General features: G+C 37.4%; 2 protein-coding genes across 2 annotated transcripts; one reads left to right on the forward strand and one right to left on the reverse strand.

Annotated features, from left to right (window-relative positions):
• Nucleotides 1–10,592: 10,592 nt before the first annotated feature.
• LOC103405893 (expansin-A13) lies at nt 10,593–13,325 on the forward strand. Its single transcript, XM_008344916.4, has 2 exons — nt 10,593–11,241; nt 12,463–13,325. Exons 1-2 carry the CDS (start codon nt 10,754–10,756, stop codon nt 12,770–12,772), a joined length of 798 nt encoding a protein of 265 aa, XP_008343138.2. The 5' UTR covers nt 10,593–10,753; the 3' UTR covers nt 12,773–13,325.
• Nucleotides 13,326–14,532: 1,207 nt separating this feature from the next.
• On the reverse strand, nt 14,533–16,379 carry LOC103405894 (protein ALTERED XYLOGLUCAN 9). Its single transcript, XM_008344917.4, has one exon. It carries the CDS (start codon nt 15,993–15,995, stop codon nt 14,886–14,888), a length of 1,110 nt encoding a protein of 369 aa, XP_008343139.2. The 5' UTR covers nt 15,996–16,379; the 3' UTR covers nt 14,533–14,885.
• Nucleotides 16,380–17,399: the final 1,020 nt, after the last annotated feature.

The raw sequence follows: 17,399 nt of genomic DNA on the forward strand, positions 1-17,399 counted from the left end.
AACCGAAACCCTTGTCCCGATTCCCAAACTGAAGTTTTCGGGAATCCCAATTTCAATACCGATCCCAAACCAAATTTTCGGGAATCCCGAAATAGTTTCAAGATTTCGGGACAAATTGGGAATCCCGAAATAATTTTGGACTTTTGGGCTATTGGACTAAAATTTGACATATTGAGTTTTTTGGCTAAAATTAAACTTTTATATTGAAAATATCATCCCAATTTCATGTGCACAATAGCCCATCTCCTATTAACATAATCAATATGCCAATCCTAGAATATGCTAATCCTTGCTTGTGTAAACAATAGCCAATCTGCCTATTTGTGCACTATTGCCAATCTGCCTATTTTCTACTACACATGCATGCAACAAAATAAATTAAGTAACAACTAGCAGCTAATATTAACTAATCTATGTCACAGAGTATGAAACCTTGAACCACAGAGTATTAACAGCTAGCAACTAATATTTTATGTAGCTCATTATTCTCTTACTGCCCTATGTAAAAGCCCACAGACTACCCATAACTAACAGCTAACAACTAATATTAACTAATTTATGTCACAGAGTATGAAACCTTGAACCATTAGATTAATCTATTGTCACAGTTCCCTATAGGACCAAGGAGTATCATTTATATTCTCTCGCTGCAATGCATATCATGCCAAATGGGACTACCATCTATATAAGAATCAACAACAATTCACAAGACAAATACTAATAGCAATTCACAGGACAAATCAATCATTTTGTCTAAGGAACATGCAAATTTAGAAACTGAAGGAACATACAAACTTAGAACATCCAATGTATATTTGTCAAAGCAGATCAATGGCACTGGATGGTAACTAAATCACTTCCATGAATACGACCAAATACAATATATATTTCAAACATTCTCTGAAACTCAAATTCCTTTTACACACTTTATATACTGAAGTTTGAATCTCTAATTTTCACAAGTTTCCTATTGTTTGTCAACTGAAGGAATCAAACCAGCACAAAGAATCATATGGATCTCCCTCTCCCTCCTAAATAGATAGGTCACCGCCATTTATACGTTTTAGGTCTGGATCATGAATCATGACAGATAACGAACAGAAGTAAAAGGAGATTTAGAACTTAAACGCACTATAATACTTACTAGAACAACAATGATCTCCTATTTATAAAACATAGACACTGAAAAATTGTTTATTGGAAGATATAAAATATACAGCTCCAAGTATGAAACATCATGCATGAAAAATTTCTTAACTCGGTGTACTTATGGTAATGGGCCAAATCTGTTGGAACAGTCCACTTCTTGAAATGGCTGAGAGCCATCTTGAGATGAAATAGTTTTGGTGCCAAGCTTAGATCCGCAGCAATGACCTTCTCCCCAGCAATGTAAGGACCCTGGTTTCATTCACAACATATTACCAGTAAGGTATATTTCAACCCCTAAATTAAGTTTCAACCCCTAAACCCTAATCTAGAATTCTAACCCTAAATTAAATTTCACAAAACCTAATCTAGAATTCCAACCCTAACTTCAATTTCAAACCCTAAATTAATTCCAAAATTTACCTGATTTGGGGGAGAAGAGAATCGGTGCACAGGCTTATCTACTGTCTGTGAGGGATGAGAAGTCGAGAGAGACTAAGAGAGAGATTAGAGAGGTGATAGTCGAGAAAGAGGTGAGTCGTGACTCAAGTGAGTCACTTGTATGGCCGGAATCAGCGACGAGGGTGGTGACAGTGAGCAAGGTTTGAGTCTAAGGTGAGCAAGGGTGAGTTCGTGAGTGTGAGTGGTGAATGTGTGAGTGAGTGAGTTTTCTGTTCTTATCAGTAAGCTGGAGGTTTGATAATATTCAATGGTTGAGATTAAATCTCAACCGAATCCGACGACTAGTAAAATTCTAAATAAATAAATAAATATATATATATATATATATATTAAATAATATAAATTTTTTTATTTCGGTTCGGATCAGGATTACTGAAATCCCGAAAGCTTGAGATCGATTCCCGTACCAAAATTTCGGGATCGGTTCGGTATTGGGTACCGAAATTTTCGGGATTTCCGATTTGGTTTTGGGAAATTTTCGGTCCGGTTTGGGATTTTTAGTTTTTTTTTCCAGCCCTACATTTAACCTCCCAAGTATATGAACTATGTCATTTGTTCTGATCCCCAAAGGCCATGATACATATACCTATTCTGAAATACGAATCATGCGCTCCATTTTCAAATTTTGGTTAAAAAATGTTGATGAAAATGTAATGGGGAAAAAAGAAGCATCCACAAAACTTGTTATGCCAAAAATAGACTATAATTCTAAATTTTGATCTAATATTCAATTCATCCAGATAACAGAATTTCAGTCCTTCACATTTAATTAACCACTGTTTTCCATTGCTAACAACACCACAACACTTTTTGCTTTAGATATCTTCGTTGAAAAAGGGAGCTAACTGTTAAATATTAAAAATAGATGTATCAAACACAAAAGATATCTTGGTCCTCAAATCAAACTCTTCATCATCCCCCAATGTATATTCAATTCAATCAAACATCTCACTATCGTAATTAATCTGTAACATCGAAAACAGATTCTACTACATATGTGTTGAAGATAATCTTCCAAATGACTTGTATATCACTGATTCTTCCAAAAATCTTGTATAACATTGAACTTAGAAGTGGAATTTTAGTCGAGTGAAATTAGATTCTCAATATAAGCATCGATGTAATGAAAGTTGTACAACATACAAGTTTCAGTATTCAAAACTTTATTCGATGCAGGATCATATAAAATAAAAGTTGGCTTCTGCACATATAACCTCCCAAGTATATGAACTCTGTCATTTGTTCTGATCCCCAAAGGCCATGATACTAATACTTGTTCTAGAATACGAATCGTGCACTCCATGTTCATCTTTTGCTTCAAAAGATGTTGAAGAAAATGTAAATGGGGAAAAAAATGAAACAATCGCCAAACTAGTTCTGCAAAAAATAGACTATAACTCTTTAATTTCGATGTCTAATATTCAATTTCCTACATCCAGAAAACAAAGTTTCAGTCATTCACATGTAACTAACCACTGTTTTACATTGCTAACAACACTAAAACACTTTTTGCTTAGAAACCTTATTTAAAAAGGGAGCTAACTGTCAAATATAAAAAACAGATGTATCAAATAGAAGAGATATCTTGGTCCTCAAATCAAACTGTTCATCAACCCCCAGTGTATATTCAATTCAATCAAACATCTCACTATCATAATTGATATGTAACACCAAAAATAGATTCTACTAGATATGTGTTGAAGATAATCTTCCAAATAACTTGTATAACAATGATTCTTCCAAAAATATTGTATAACACTGAACTTAGAAGTGGAATTTTAGTCGAGTGAAATTAGATTCTCAATATAAGCATCGATGTAATGAAAGTTGTACAACATACAGATTTCAGTATTCAAAGCTTCCTTTGATGCATTATTATAAAAAAATAAAGTTGGCTTCCAAACATTTAACCTCCCAAATATATGAACTATGTCATTTGTTTTGATCCCCAAAGGCCATGGTACATATATTTGTTCTGGAATAGAAATCGTGCGCTCCATTTTCATTTTTTGGTTCAAAAGGTGTTGAAGAAAATGTAAAGGGAAAAAAAAATGAAACATCCACAAAACTGGTTCTGCAAAAAAGTAGACTATATTTATGAAATTTTGATTTCTAATATTGAATTCCCTGCATCCAGAAAACAGAGTTTCAGTCATTCACATGTAACTAACCACTGTTTTACATTGCTAACAACACTAAAACTCTTTTTGCTTAGATATCTTAGTTACAAAAGGGAGCTAACTTTCAAATATCAAAAACAGATATATCAAATACAAGATATATCTCAGTCCTCAAATCAAACTCTTCATCATCCCCCAATGTTTATTCAATTCGATCAAAAATGTCACTATCGCAATTGATCTATAACACTGAAAACAAATTCTACTACATATGTGTTGAAGATAATCTTCCAAATGAATTGTATCACACTAATTCTTCCAAAAATCTTGTATAACACCGAACTTAGAAGTGGAAATTCAGTCAAGTGAAATTAGATTCTCAATATAAGCATCGATGTAATGAAGGATGTACAACATATGGATTTCAGTATTCAAAGCTTCACTTGATGCAAGATCATATAAAAACAAAGTTGGCTTCTGGACATTTAACCTCCCAAGTATATGAACTTTGTCACTTGTTCTGATCCCCAAATGCCGAGGTACAGATACTTGTTCCGGAATACGAATCGTGCGCTCCATTTTCATCTTTTGGTTCAAAAGATGTTGAAGAAAATGTAAAGGGAAAAAATAGACTCTAATTCTAAAATTTTGATGTCTACTATTCAATTCCATACATCTAGAAAACAGAGTTTCAGTCCTTCACGTGTAACTGACCACTATTTTACATTGGTAACAACACTAAAACATTTTTTTGTTAAATATCTTAGTTAAAAAAGGAAGCTAACTTTCAAATATAAAAAACAGATGTATCAAATACAAGAGACATCTCGGTCCTCAAATCAAACTCTTCATCATCCTCGAATGTATATTCAATTCGATCAAACATTTCATTGTCGTAATTGATTTGTAACACTGATAACAGATTCTACTAGATATTTGTTGAAGATAATCTTCCAAATGACTTGTATAACACTGATTCTTCCAAAAATTTTGTAGAACACCGAACTCATAAGTGGAAATTCAGTCGAGTGAAATTAGATTCTTAATATAAGCATCGATGTAATGGACGATATACAACATACATAATTCAGTATTCAAAGCTTCCTTTGATGCAGGATCATATAAAAACAAAGTTGGCTTCTGGACATTTAACCTCCCAAGTATATGAACTCTGTCATTTGTTCTGATTCCTAAAGGCCGAGGTACAGATACTTGTTCCGGAATACGAATCGTGCACTCCATTTTCATCTTTTGGTTCAAAAGTTGTTGAAGAAAATGTAAAGGGGAAAAAATGAAGCATCAACAAAACTAGTTCTACCAAAAGTAGACTATAATTATGAAATTTTGATGTCTACTATTCAATTCCCTACATCCAGAAAACAGAGTTTTAGTCCTTCACATGTAACTAACCACTGTTTTGCATTGCTAACAACACTAAAACACTTTTTTCTTAGATATCTTAGTTAAAAAAAAGGAAATTAACTGTCAAATATCAAAAATAAATGTATCAAATACAACATATATCTCGGTCCTCAAATCAAACTCTTCATCATCCTCCAATGTATATTCAATTCAATCAAACATCTCACTATCGTAATTGATTTGTAACACCGAAAACAAATTCTAATAGATATGTGTTGAAGGTAATTTTTCAAATGACTTGTATAACACTAATTCTTCCAAAAATCTTGGATAACACCGAACTCGGAAGTGAAAATTTAGTCGAGTGAAATTAGATTCTCAATATAAGCATCGATATGATGAAAGTTGTACAACATACGGATTTCAGTATTCAAAGCTTTCTTTGATGCAGGATCATATAAAAACAAAGTTGGCTTTCAGACATTTAACCTCCCAAGTATATGAACTTTGCCATTTGTTCTGATCCCCAAAGGCCATGGTACAGATACTTGTTTTGGAATATGAATCGTGCGCTCCATTTTCATCTTTTGGTTCAAAAGATCTTGAAGAAAATGTAAAGGGGAAAAATGAAACATCAACAAAACTAGTTCTGTAAAAAATACACTATAAGTTTGAAATTTTGATGAATAATATTCAATTCCCTGCATCCAGAATGCAGAGTTTCAGTCCTTCATATGTAACTAACCACTGTGTTACATTGCTAACAACACTGAAACAGTTTTTGCTTAGAAATCGTAGTTAAAAAATAGAGTTGACTAACCATTGTTTTACGTTGCTAACTGACCACTGTTTCAGTCCTTCACATTTAATTAATTTTGTAATTCAAGGATTAGGAATTTAGTTTATTTTGTTAAATTTGTGCATGTTAGGTTTAATTTGTTAATTTGTTAATTTGTTAATATGTTAATTTACGACTTTGACAGAAAAATGGGTAGGAATGGTTGGAGGAAAGAATAGGTGTGTGCTAGACAGAGGCTAGGAAATATTTGGACTATAATCAACAGAAAGGTTGGAGGAAGGAATGGGTGTGTGCTAGACCGAGGCGAGAAACGTTAATGGAGGAGAAAGAGACTTGGCAGTGTGATTTGGGGGTTTGACAGAAAATGAGGAAGAAGCGTGTTTGGATCGGAGGTCTCTGTGAAGCGGCAATAGGTGTGAGTAATGGGGTTTGCCCCGGGGGAAGGGGTAGGGAATATTGGGCCATAGATATGGAATTCGATGAAAATATAGGGTGGGGATCTTGGAAAGAGATCGGGGTGGCAAACTTGGGGATAGTAGGAAGATATATTATGAAAGGGTTGTCATTATTTTAAGGACATGCATGGTTTGAAAGAGATGATGAATGTCCAGGTTTTGCATTTTCTTTCATTTTTCCATTTATTTAAAGATATATAGAGTTATTTAAAAGAAAATATATTAGGGTTATTTTGGGAATAATAGTGGGCGGGAAAATAATATTTTACTTTTTTAGCTTTTTATGGTGGGTGAGATTATCATGTGGATGGAAATATAGGACACTGGGGGAGGGTCTAGTAGCACTCTTTGTCAAATTAGTTAAATTTGTTCATTTTAAAATCCTAGGTTTAGGAATTTAGTTTATTTTATAATTTTAGGATTAATATTTTAGTGTTGGGGTTAAGTTTAATTATTTAGAGTTAATTTTCTATTTTTAGGATTAATATATTACTTTTAGGGTTTATTTTATATTTTTAGGATTATGATATTACGTTTAGGATTAATTTTATAAGTTTTGGATTATGTATTACTTATTGAGAAATTTGGAAAAATAGCCAAAATTTAGACTATGAATTGAATTTTAACCAACTATTATTATTTGTTATAATCCTAACCAAAATTTGACATGAAAGTACTACAATATCCTTTTTAAACTAAATTAATTACAAAAATTTATGGATCTCGATGAGTAAAACCTCCAATCGTATGGATCTCGATGGGTAGGTGCAAATGTATGGATCTCGATGACTAAAACCTCCAATCATCTATGATGATGTGTGAGCCGCCCCAAGCCTATAACTATGTTCTAGTCATTTGCTGCTCCCACCCAGTCTAACCGCCAGCCTATGATTGTTCTAGACTAAAGCCATGAATAGATAGAAAAGATATAGGTTTGCAAATATTTTAGTTAATAAAGGGTATTGTAGTATTTTCATATCAAGTTTTGGTTAGATTTATAATAATTTGTAATAGTTGACTAGAGTTCTATTTCTGATCTAAATTTTGGCTATTTTTCTAAATTTCCCTTACTTATTAGGATTAATTTTTTTAATTGTACGGATCCAATTTTAGTATTAAGGTAATTTTGTAAATTTTAGAATTAGGGCGAGAAGCTTCTCTTTGCCGCCAAAATCAGCAACTCTCTGGTGGATCTCAATTCGACCCTCCTTCAATAATTCAAAGCGGCATTGCAAAATCCAACCGAATTTTCAAGCAATAGTTTGGCGATTGTGGCGAAAATCCTGAGCCTTTCTGACAAATTTGAACTTTCTAGTTCACCAGAGGCTGCTTAGGGTCGGAGGATCCGAGATGGGTTTTTGGGGTTGGGTTAGTCCGAGGTATAGGAGGCTACTGCATGTCAACAATGCCACGGCCACCATATAGTGGTGGCGACTGGCGAATGACGGGACCGAAGATGTGAAGACGATTCAGGAGGCGATGGATGGGGTGTCGAAGAAGAGAATCTGTTGATGGAGAAGATGAAGTGATTTTTAGATTTTTTTTATTTAATATTATTTTTGAAATTAACTTTTTAATATTTAGTTAATTTTATTTGCAACATCATCACACAAATTTTGGCCATAATGTGTCACGTCATCATTTAGCGGTAAACTTAACGGATCATTTAACGGATGTATGGTATTGAAATAAAGTGTAAGTAAATGTATGAGATTGAAATGTTTTAAAAATGTTATATGAGGTTGCAATTACACTCAAACCTAAGGGGGTGAACTGTAATTTATCATATATATATATTAAATTAGTTGTGCTCATTGTGTATAAATGATATTATTGTATTAAAAATCAATTAATATAGAAAATTATTTGTGCGAGCCTCATGGAATTCAGATTGTCTCTAGATCTCGCAATTTGGAGCCGCAAACTGAGAATTTCGGACTTCAAAAAAGGTATTCAGAGATCCAGACTCTTCATTTATATGAAGTGGGTTATTTAAGTTGATATAATTGATAATGAATGGTATAGATCTTCGATTCCGTGGGCTCCAGGCACAGGAATCCAAAAAATATCTTGATTCTATCCCATGAGCCTAATGACATGTTTACGTAAGGGAATGTAATAGAGGAATGGAAATTACACACATTTCAAGTGATTTAAGAGTTTACCAAGTTACTTAGTACTATGGTCTAGTGATATTCCTCTTCACTGGTAAGTGAGAGGTCTTAGGTTCGATTCTCACCAAAGACGAGTTTGAACCACATTATTGATATGATACCCTGTCCTTAATTTTTCATATTTTATATTATCAAACATATGAAATTACCAAATTGCCCTTGTGGCATAAATGTTGACTTTCGTTGACCGTCTCAACACAACGCTTGTGACTAATTTTTTTTATTTTATTCTTATCGTACTCATCGCCATGAACACGTGGCATGAACATATTCGAATTTGGAGCTATAACGAAGTTTTTACAAATTGCGAGACGTCGAACGTTTTTTCGGATATTTTATGTTTTGTCTTTAGTGACCTTATTTGTGAGCCATTGGAACCCATAAATTATCCTTGTTCCTTGCTTTTTCCCCTATTCCCTGAGACATCTCCCCTCCCTTTTTTGCTTTCTGTCACTCATCTTTTTCCCTTTAAACTCTCTGGTTTCTCTCTCTAAGCTCTCTCTTGGTTCTTTCTATCTCAGCCCTCCTTGATGGCACCACACACAACACAATAACGACATAAACCCCCCCCCCCACCACCACCCAACAACTCTAGTTTTGAACCCAGAATCGAACAAGAACCACCCCAAACTCCTCCTTCATCACTACACAGTGCACCGTCATTGTTCACAAAACTCTTCAGCTAGTTTCCACCTACACCAGCGATGGAAACTCAAGGGGAAAGCTTTCCCGGTTTTCCGACGATGACCACCACTTTTAGGCCTTTTTTCGACCAACTCAGGCCATCATTCGGTCCCAACTTAGTGTGTCGTTTGAGATGACCCCGTCCTCCCTATTGTTGAACGGCACGTTGGTAACAAAGTATCTGTGAGTGGACCCCTTCCAAAATGCATGATTTAATTACTAGAAATACATACATGAAAAGCATGATTTTATGACTACGTTTTATGAAACATTTATGAGTTATTGGATTTACACTTTATGAAATGTCATGCTTTATCGAATTTATATTTACCGATATATTTTCGAATCTGATTTATGATATGATGTTTGAGCTATTGAGCTCTGATGAGTTCTATTTTGGAAAGATTATGTTTATGATTTTATGTGCTTACTTAGTGGATATTCATTTATATATGTCTTCGAGAGGGCGATGTAGTGCCTTCGGGCGGAAGATATATATTTTGGAAAGATTATGTTTATGATTTTATGTGCTTACGTAGTGGATATTCATTTATATGTCTTCGGGCGGGCGATATAGTGCCTTCGAGCATAAGATATATATGCCTTCAGGCAGGCGATGTAGTGCCTTCGGGAGAAAGATATATATGCCTTCGGGCGGGCGATGTATATGCATTCCCATATCAATGAATTTGTGTCCTCATCTCTACGTAGGACATCTCTTGTAATTGCACTTTCTATTATTCCTTCGGCTTGTATTTCGAATTAATAGTATGCTATGAACATATCATGCATTATCACTTTTAAATTGTTGGCAATTGAGTTTTATATTTGGTTAAGGTTTGTACTTGAATATTATATTGCTTGGTTACGCGCAAAAATTATATGCATGTTTCACATGTTCTTGGTATATGCATTCATTAAATGGCTTGCATCATTCTTGAGTGTCGGCCAACACGTGATCATCTCATTATCCTTCGAACACCAAGATTGAAGCATGTCAATTGCAAGTCCATTATGAGGCCCACCTCCTTCCCACCTAAATGAAGAATCAAAATTCTTAAACTTGGGGAATCAGATTCTTGATATTAAGGTGGTATTCAGATTCCTCGTAAATGAAGCCCATCAGAAATTCAACTTTTGTACCAATATTACCCCCATTATTTTTTGCTAATTTCAAAACACTCCTTGCAGATTTACCTAGCCCAACTCCAACGGACAGCCTAAAACACCACTGTAAATAAATAAGAAGTTCATAATGTGTTTTCGTATTCCGTTTTATTTGCAAGTGATATTTTTGGTGATAATCAAATCATGTGATTGGTAGCACATTATGATATTATTAGCTTACTCTTTTACAGTACATAATATCGTTTGAAAAAAGAGAAAAAGTTTTATCTTTCTGTCTTTACCTACATACAGCTGCAGTCACCATGTCTCTCTTTCTCCTGATCACTCTCTCTCTCACTCACACTAATCCTTCCTCCAAGAGGAAAGCGAATTCATAACACCGACATCAAAAAGCCGACGACATTCAAACAAACAAGCCCAGAAATGTGGCCGCCAGCTCTCCCCCTGGTCCTCCTCCTCCCACTCGCGCTCGCCTCCACCGCCCTCACCCACTCCCACTCCTCCTCCTTCTTCCCCACCGCCTCACCCTCACTCTACGACTGGAGCTCCGCGCGCGCCACCTACTACGCCGCCTCAGACCCCCGCGACAAGGTCGGCGGCGCGTGCGGCTACGGAGACCTCGAGAAGGCCGGGTACGGGCTGGCGACGGTGGGGCTGAGCGAGGCGCTGTTCGAGCGGGGCCAGATCTGCGGCGCATGCTTCCAGGTCCGGTGCGTGGAGGACACGCGGTGGTGCATTTCGGGGACGTCGATCATCGTGACGGCGACCAACTTCTGCGCGCCGAATTACGGGCTCAGGCCGGAGGGTGGGGGCCACTGCAACTCTCCGAACAAGCACTTGGTGTTGCCCATCGAGGCCTTTGAGAAGATCGCTGTTTGGAAGGCTGGCAATACGGCCGTCGAGTATCGCAGGTTGGTCCTTCTGCTTTCAAGCTTGGGCGTCGATTTTTGTTGCCGTCTACTTTACTCTTTCGTATCTTTCTATTTTTTTCCTTTTTTTCTCTGTTGTCAAAATAGAATGCTTTTGGTGTCTTAAATGTGAATTATAATTGAAAATCATGTTTGAAAATTACAATTGAAAATGGTGCATTTGATTCAACACCAAGTTGTTGGCGCTTAAAAATCTATTTAAAACTATTGAAAATGGTAACCACCACCATGGGGTGATTCAGTTGTTGGCGCTTAAAAAATTTAATTAAAACTATTGAAAATGGTAACCACCACGGGGTGGTTTCAGTTGTTGGGACGAATTTCAAGCTGGTATTTCACACGGCACGTCTGGGTTTGTTTCTTGGCTTTGGTGAATCACACGATGGCGGCCAAAGGAGGCTGAAACGCCTCTGTGAGTCTTCTTGGTCTTGGAATGACAAATGCCGTGGTGAATCCGCCAGTTGGTCCTCTTCTTAGAGAAAAAAGAAAACGATTGAAAATGGTAGCATTAGAATAGCAACTTGTCTCTGCCATATTAAACAAGGTTTGTGCAAAGTGGTGGATAAAGTGTTCCTCGTTAACCCATTGCATCCTGGTTCAAACTCTTCCATATCCGTTAGTGTAGATTATAATAGTGATAACGCTTGTAATAAAAATTAAAAATTAAAAAAATTAAAGCAAGGTTTGTATCTAATTAAAACAGCTGAAAAGGTAATTTTGATTAACTGCTAGTAACACCGCCTCTGTGATAAAAATTTGGAATTACCCTATAGGATATGATGCGTCGTTTGAAAGTTCTTTGTTTAGTGTCTTTGTAGTGCATTTGTGGTGTTTTTTGGTAGTATCTTTGTAGTGCTTGAGTAGCTCATTGTTAGTGTTCTTGTAGCGCATTTTTAACAATTGAGTCTAAAGGTCCACGGAAAATTAAAGTTCCTTATCCAATTGTTAGTGTTCTTGTAGTCCTTTTGTAGAGTTTTGGTATTTGTTTTGTAGGAACGCAGATAAAATTTAAGAGGCGAAACTTGTGATGTTCAATCTCAATGAATAAACCAGTGTATGTGTTGTGTACAAGTGCATGCATGTGCATGTTTGGATCAGCATTTGGAGTTGTGATGCTTGGCATTTATGTTTGAATCTCTGACCTGACTTCCATCATTCTGAGATTTTTTTTCCGCTTGTTCATGATCATTTTGTTTTAAACAGGATCAAGTGTAGAAAGGAAGGAGGAATTCGTTTCACCATAGATGGTTCTAACATCTTTATATCAGTACTCATCAGCAATGTTGCTGGTGCTGGAGACATAGTTGCGGTGAAGGTCAAGGGTTCAAGAACCGGTTGGCTTCCAATGGGACGGAATTGGGGCCAAAACTGGCATGTAAGTGCTGATTTACTGAACCAACCTCTTTCTTTCGAGGTCACAAGCAGCGATGGCCACACAGTTACATCTTACAATGTTGCTCCCAAGGCTTGGAACTTTGGGCAGACCTTTGAAGGAAAGCAGTTTGAGTCTTAAAAGCACCATTTGACGAAATAGTGCAAGGGACCATTTTTGTGTATCTTACAAGGGTGTGTGAAGGAAAAATGCGTGTGAATAGCACTATCCTATGCTTATTCTACTTTCTTTCAGTAGGAAAATATAGTTAGATCGCAGATGATGTTTTTGTACAGAGATGTGTGTTGAAGCTTAACTATCAAAAGGTCCCGGGAAGTAAACCGAGATGCTTGAGGTATAGGTTCCTTCAGGATTATGGTGTCATGCTGATGCTCAGGGCATGCTATAGAATTATTATAGTTCAGTAAGTGTCGACTGGGTGTAATGACGCGAGACCAGCTAGGGACGGTGATAGGGGATTGGAACAGAACTGCTCCGGTTGCTAGGGTAGCGGCTTGGGGGTCGCCGGAGATGAATTCAGTGGTCTGATAGTGGCAGGGTGTGCAGGCAAGAGTATATGTTGCAATAGTGATAAATTTCTTCCTTCCGCTTATGGTCGATTGATCCATGGTTCAAATGTCTTGCGGAATTTCCCTCTTCGGGTTTAATCTAGTTTTGTTAGGCGTGTTTGCAATTGTGCCTGCTGGTGCACCCTTAACTAACTTGTTCTCGTCTTCACGACTACGTGCGATATTCGCAGAAATTTGCAGCAGCTAACTCCGACGAACGAACCTAATGACATGTTTACTTGCTAATCTGGAATTAGAGTGACACGAAGAGGGGTCGGAGTCGCTCCCATTTCCGGTCATCCCAAAACACATCAGTAATCATCAAACATTGAGTCGGTTCGAATATTAAGCACCTGTACTTTAGATTCATCCACAGAACAAGAATCTTACAGGGAGTTCAAAAGAACCAATTACATTATCTAACAGAGAAAACACCAGAAGCAGAACATATTAGCGCACACCAGAAAACACCACAGAATTTACTCAGCACAAGCTATGATGGACTCGTCAACAAAACTTTCGACAAAATCTACACGAACATGTTGCTCTCAATCGTAACAGACTTTACTTCAACCTGCTTCTCGTTCGCAAATTTCTATGGCAATCAGAGAACTTCAATTTCTTTGACATCTAATCGTCGACAGTTTTCTCTTACCGGTTTAAGAAAAAGACCCGCAATGCAAACATGTTAGGATTAACCCCTCCCCCACGCAACCCATTCTCAAAGTGAAGTCCAACTACTAGGTTTCAATACAAGAATTATTCTTCGGGATGAATAGTTTTCCCCTTTGTCTTTCTGCTCTTCTCTGGATCCCCAATATAAAAAGGAAAAACCAAACGCTTCCTGAATGGCATCATCATCTTTCTAACAGAAGTTAATTTCGTAAGTTCGTTTCAAGCTAGCCCGAAAAATGGGATAATATACGAGTTCCAAGGATACAGTCATACTTGCAGGCAAGCAATCTGTCATGTTGTAGTATTTTGGGAGGTATCACTAGTGTTCTATGTACTTATTTAGCTTGCTTACTTAGAGTACACTTTATCTAACAAGTTTCATAACTTTTCGTAAAGAAAGCAGCTACTTCTATGGATGCCTACTGCATAAACCTCGCATACAGGTAAACGCTACAAGCTTCATGCGCATTGGATTCCTTAAAAATAAGAGCAGAACACAACTAACAATCAGTAGCAAAAAGGTGAAAAGCCCATACATTCACAAGTATTCAAAACATGGTGCAAAACCATAAACTAGCTCCTGAGTTAAAGCTAGCAAAGAAAGCACAACAGACGCGAAACAACAAAATTTTTGTGTCCGCTATAATCTACAGAAGGTGTGAAAAGGAGCATGTATTTTCTATCCAGGAAGCTCTTTTTGAATGATTCATCAACAACGGATGTGTATTGTCTTGACTATAGACTACACAATACGTGTAAGTATATTCAATATTTATATAAATGCAATGAAGATACAAATGAATTTCAATCTCAATTACTATCTCACATAAACTATACTGGGTTAATCCGGGGCCAAGAGAGAAAACCTGGCGGAAACCGAAGATGCACGATAAAAGTAGGAAGCAAAGGAGCCAACTGACTTCCCTCATGAATCAAAAGCTCTCTCCATATGAAATCAAACCATCGAACCGGAACAGGACATATACCAAGAGAAAACAAAAAGAATCAAATCAAAGCTTCTGGTGAGACTCGATGAGCAATGCATTGAGCATGATGTGCAGCACTGCTTCGTAAACAGGCATATCATAATGCATTCCATCAACCGTACATCGAACCCCGCAATTCCAACTCAGGGACTCAATGTCCAGTAACCAAAGGGGACCACCGGATTGCTGCAAAAGCTTACTTTTTTGAAGCTCCTTATCATACCCACCACGCATTGCATCAGTCATCCTCTCCCTCTTCTCCTCCGTATTCAACATCGAGTTTATCAACGTGGGCATGCCAACCCAGAACAAGTGCGGCCTCCGGGCCGAACCAGAGCCTGAAGCCGAGCTGGTTTCCGGCTTATCGGAGCCGGTCTCCGGCGAAAGTGGCAACAAGGACGCCGCAGACCTCCTGAGTGATTGCAATTGAACACCGAAATCTGAAGCGTTGGTGAAGTGGAGCATGTGCCATAGCCCAGAACCCATCACCAACACATCCGGGAAGTTCCGATTTCGCTTGAATTTCGTCACCAGATTGGTCAAATTCAGAGTGTAAGGAGCCCAGATGAAATCCAATCGCATCCCAATCTCACCCACCACAATCTGATAATCACTGTGCCTCTTGAACATATCCTTGTTAACCATCTCCAGAGGCCCAGAATCCAGAACCAAACTCAGTAGCGAAAGCGCCACCAGCCTTGCCTGAGAATCTCCGGCCACCACGACCCACGAGCCGTTGAGCAGATCTGAGGCGTCGAAACGACCCAGCTTCTGAAACCCACATGCAGAAACGGCGGAGGAAGAAGCCCAAGCCCACGACTTGTCGTAATTGGCAGTGTTGTTATCGAGGGGGTTGAAATTGGGGGAAGGGGTTACCTCCCAAACGACGTCGTGGAGGTGGGAGAGGCAGGAGTCGCGGCGGTTCTCGAAGACGACGACGGAGGAGACGGTGGTGACGAAGTCGTTGACGGTGGGGAAGTAGGGGGTGAGGTGGACGCCGATGGCGAGAGTGATGAAGAGAGCGCCGCTGAAGAACAGCATCTTGTTGCGGCTAAGATGGTATCCGGCCATGGCCATTGGGACCAAAACGACGACGCACGCAGCCAACACCCCCAATTGCACAGCTCCTATCATACTACAGTTACTCTTCTCATCAGATCAAACATCTAATCGGACCAGAAAGTATTTGAATTTTCGGTGCCTTGCGAATTAATCAATCTTGTATTTTCCGCGTACTGCTGTACAAAATTGACTGTAAATTTATTGACCGACTCTGAGAGGAACGTTGCAGCGGCAACGAAACAGAGAGGAGGAAGAAGGAGGAGGAGAGCGGGTGTTGGGTTGTGTTCTGTGTGCATTTTACGGAAGAAGAATGATGAGATCTCGTGGGGACCAAATTGAAATATAGAAAGATTTGGTGCCTATTTCACATTTAGAGGTTTCTTAATTTTATGCTTAATTACAGGTGTGCCCACTAAAAATGTTTTTGAGTTCTACTTTACCTCGTGAAATTTATTTTATTTCAGCTTGCCCTCTACAACATATATATACAGAGAGCTTAAGGGGAGGGATCTCATTGAAAATGGGGATTAGGTGTGGGATCTACTTCACATCGAATTTCAATGATTCAAACTGTCTATTTTGTTAGTCTCGATTCATAGATCACCTTGCAAAATATTAGCTAAATTGGAAATATTTAAGACATCTAATTGGGTTCAAGGAAATGAACGAATGCTTTGTTATATAAGAAAAAAATGAAATTTGATCTTGATAATTAAATAGGCAAATGGTTTCGGATTGAATTGAATTTTTGCAAGGATGATCTATGAATTGAGACTAACAAAATAGACGGTTCAGATCGTTGAAATTTGATGTGAAGTGGGCCCCACAACTAATCCCCATTTTTTTCAAAAAATGGGAATCCCTCCCCCTTAAGCTCTGTGTGTGTATATATATATATACATATATACATATATATATATATATATATATATATATGTCTCACTTTATCCTCTGACGTTATCTTCGTTAATTTGTCTTCATGTCGCAAGTGTGGCACCAACGTGGCAAAATAACACATAACACTTTCGTCTTTTCACTTCTCCAAGTAGGTAATTTGTGAGGAATAAATTATGGGGTGTGTTATCCACGCATCTATTTTTACTTTTTACACATTCTTTATTAATTTATGTCTATTGATCTTCTTCAATTCATCCGATCTGATGACCGAAAATAAAAAAGATATGAGAGAAGTAAAAAGGGGTGTATGGATATCACACCCCTAAATCATAGAGGTGCACTTGGTTTTTAATTTTACTTATTTTAGATATTATTGTGTTTATTAAAATATATTTAAAAAAATAATAAAGGTAACCACTTACTGTTACAATATGCGAGTTTTTTTGAAATCTTAATGGAATAAGGATAATTTAGGTATTCTGAAATCTTCACTCGTTTTGCCTTATCCCTTTATATACTATCATATGACAACACACAAAGTGTGCGAGGGAACATTTTTTATTTTTGTTCTTAAAATGG

Source organism: Malus domestica, chromosome 17 (genome assembly GCF_042453785.1).
Source record: "Malus domestica chromosome 17, GDT2T_hap1".
NCBI lineage: Eukaryota > Viridiplantae > Streptophyta > Magnoliopsida > Rosales > Rosaceae > Malus > Malus domestica.

Coding starts and splice junctions, on each gene's coding strand:
- LOC103405893 (XM_008344916.4), top strand. CDS start 10,754: ATGTGGCCGCCAGCTCTCCCCCTGGTCCTCCTCCTCCCACTCGCGCTC. Junction 11,242..12,462: donor ACGGCCGTCGAGTATCGCAG/GTTGGTCCTTCT, acceptor TGTTTTAAACAG/GATCAAGTGTAGAAAGGAAG.
- LOC103405894 (XM_008344917.4), bottom strand. CDS start 15,995: ATGATAGGAGCTGTGCAATTGGGGGTGTTGGCTGCGTGCGTCGTCGTT.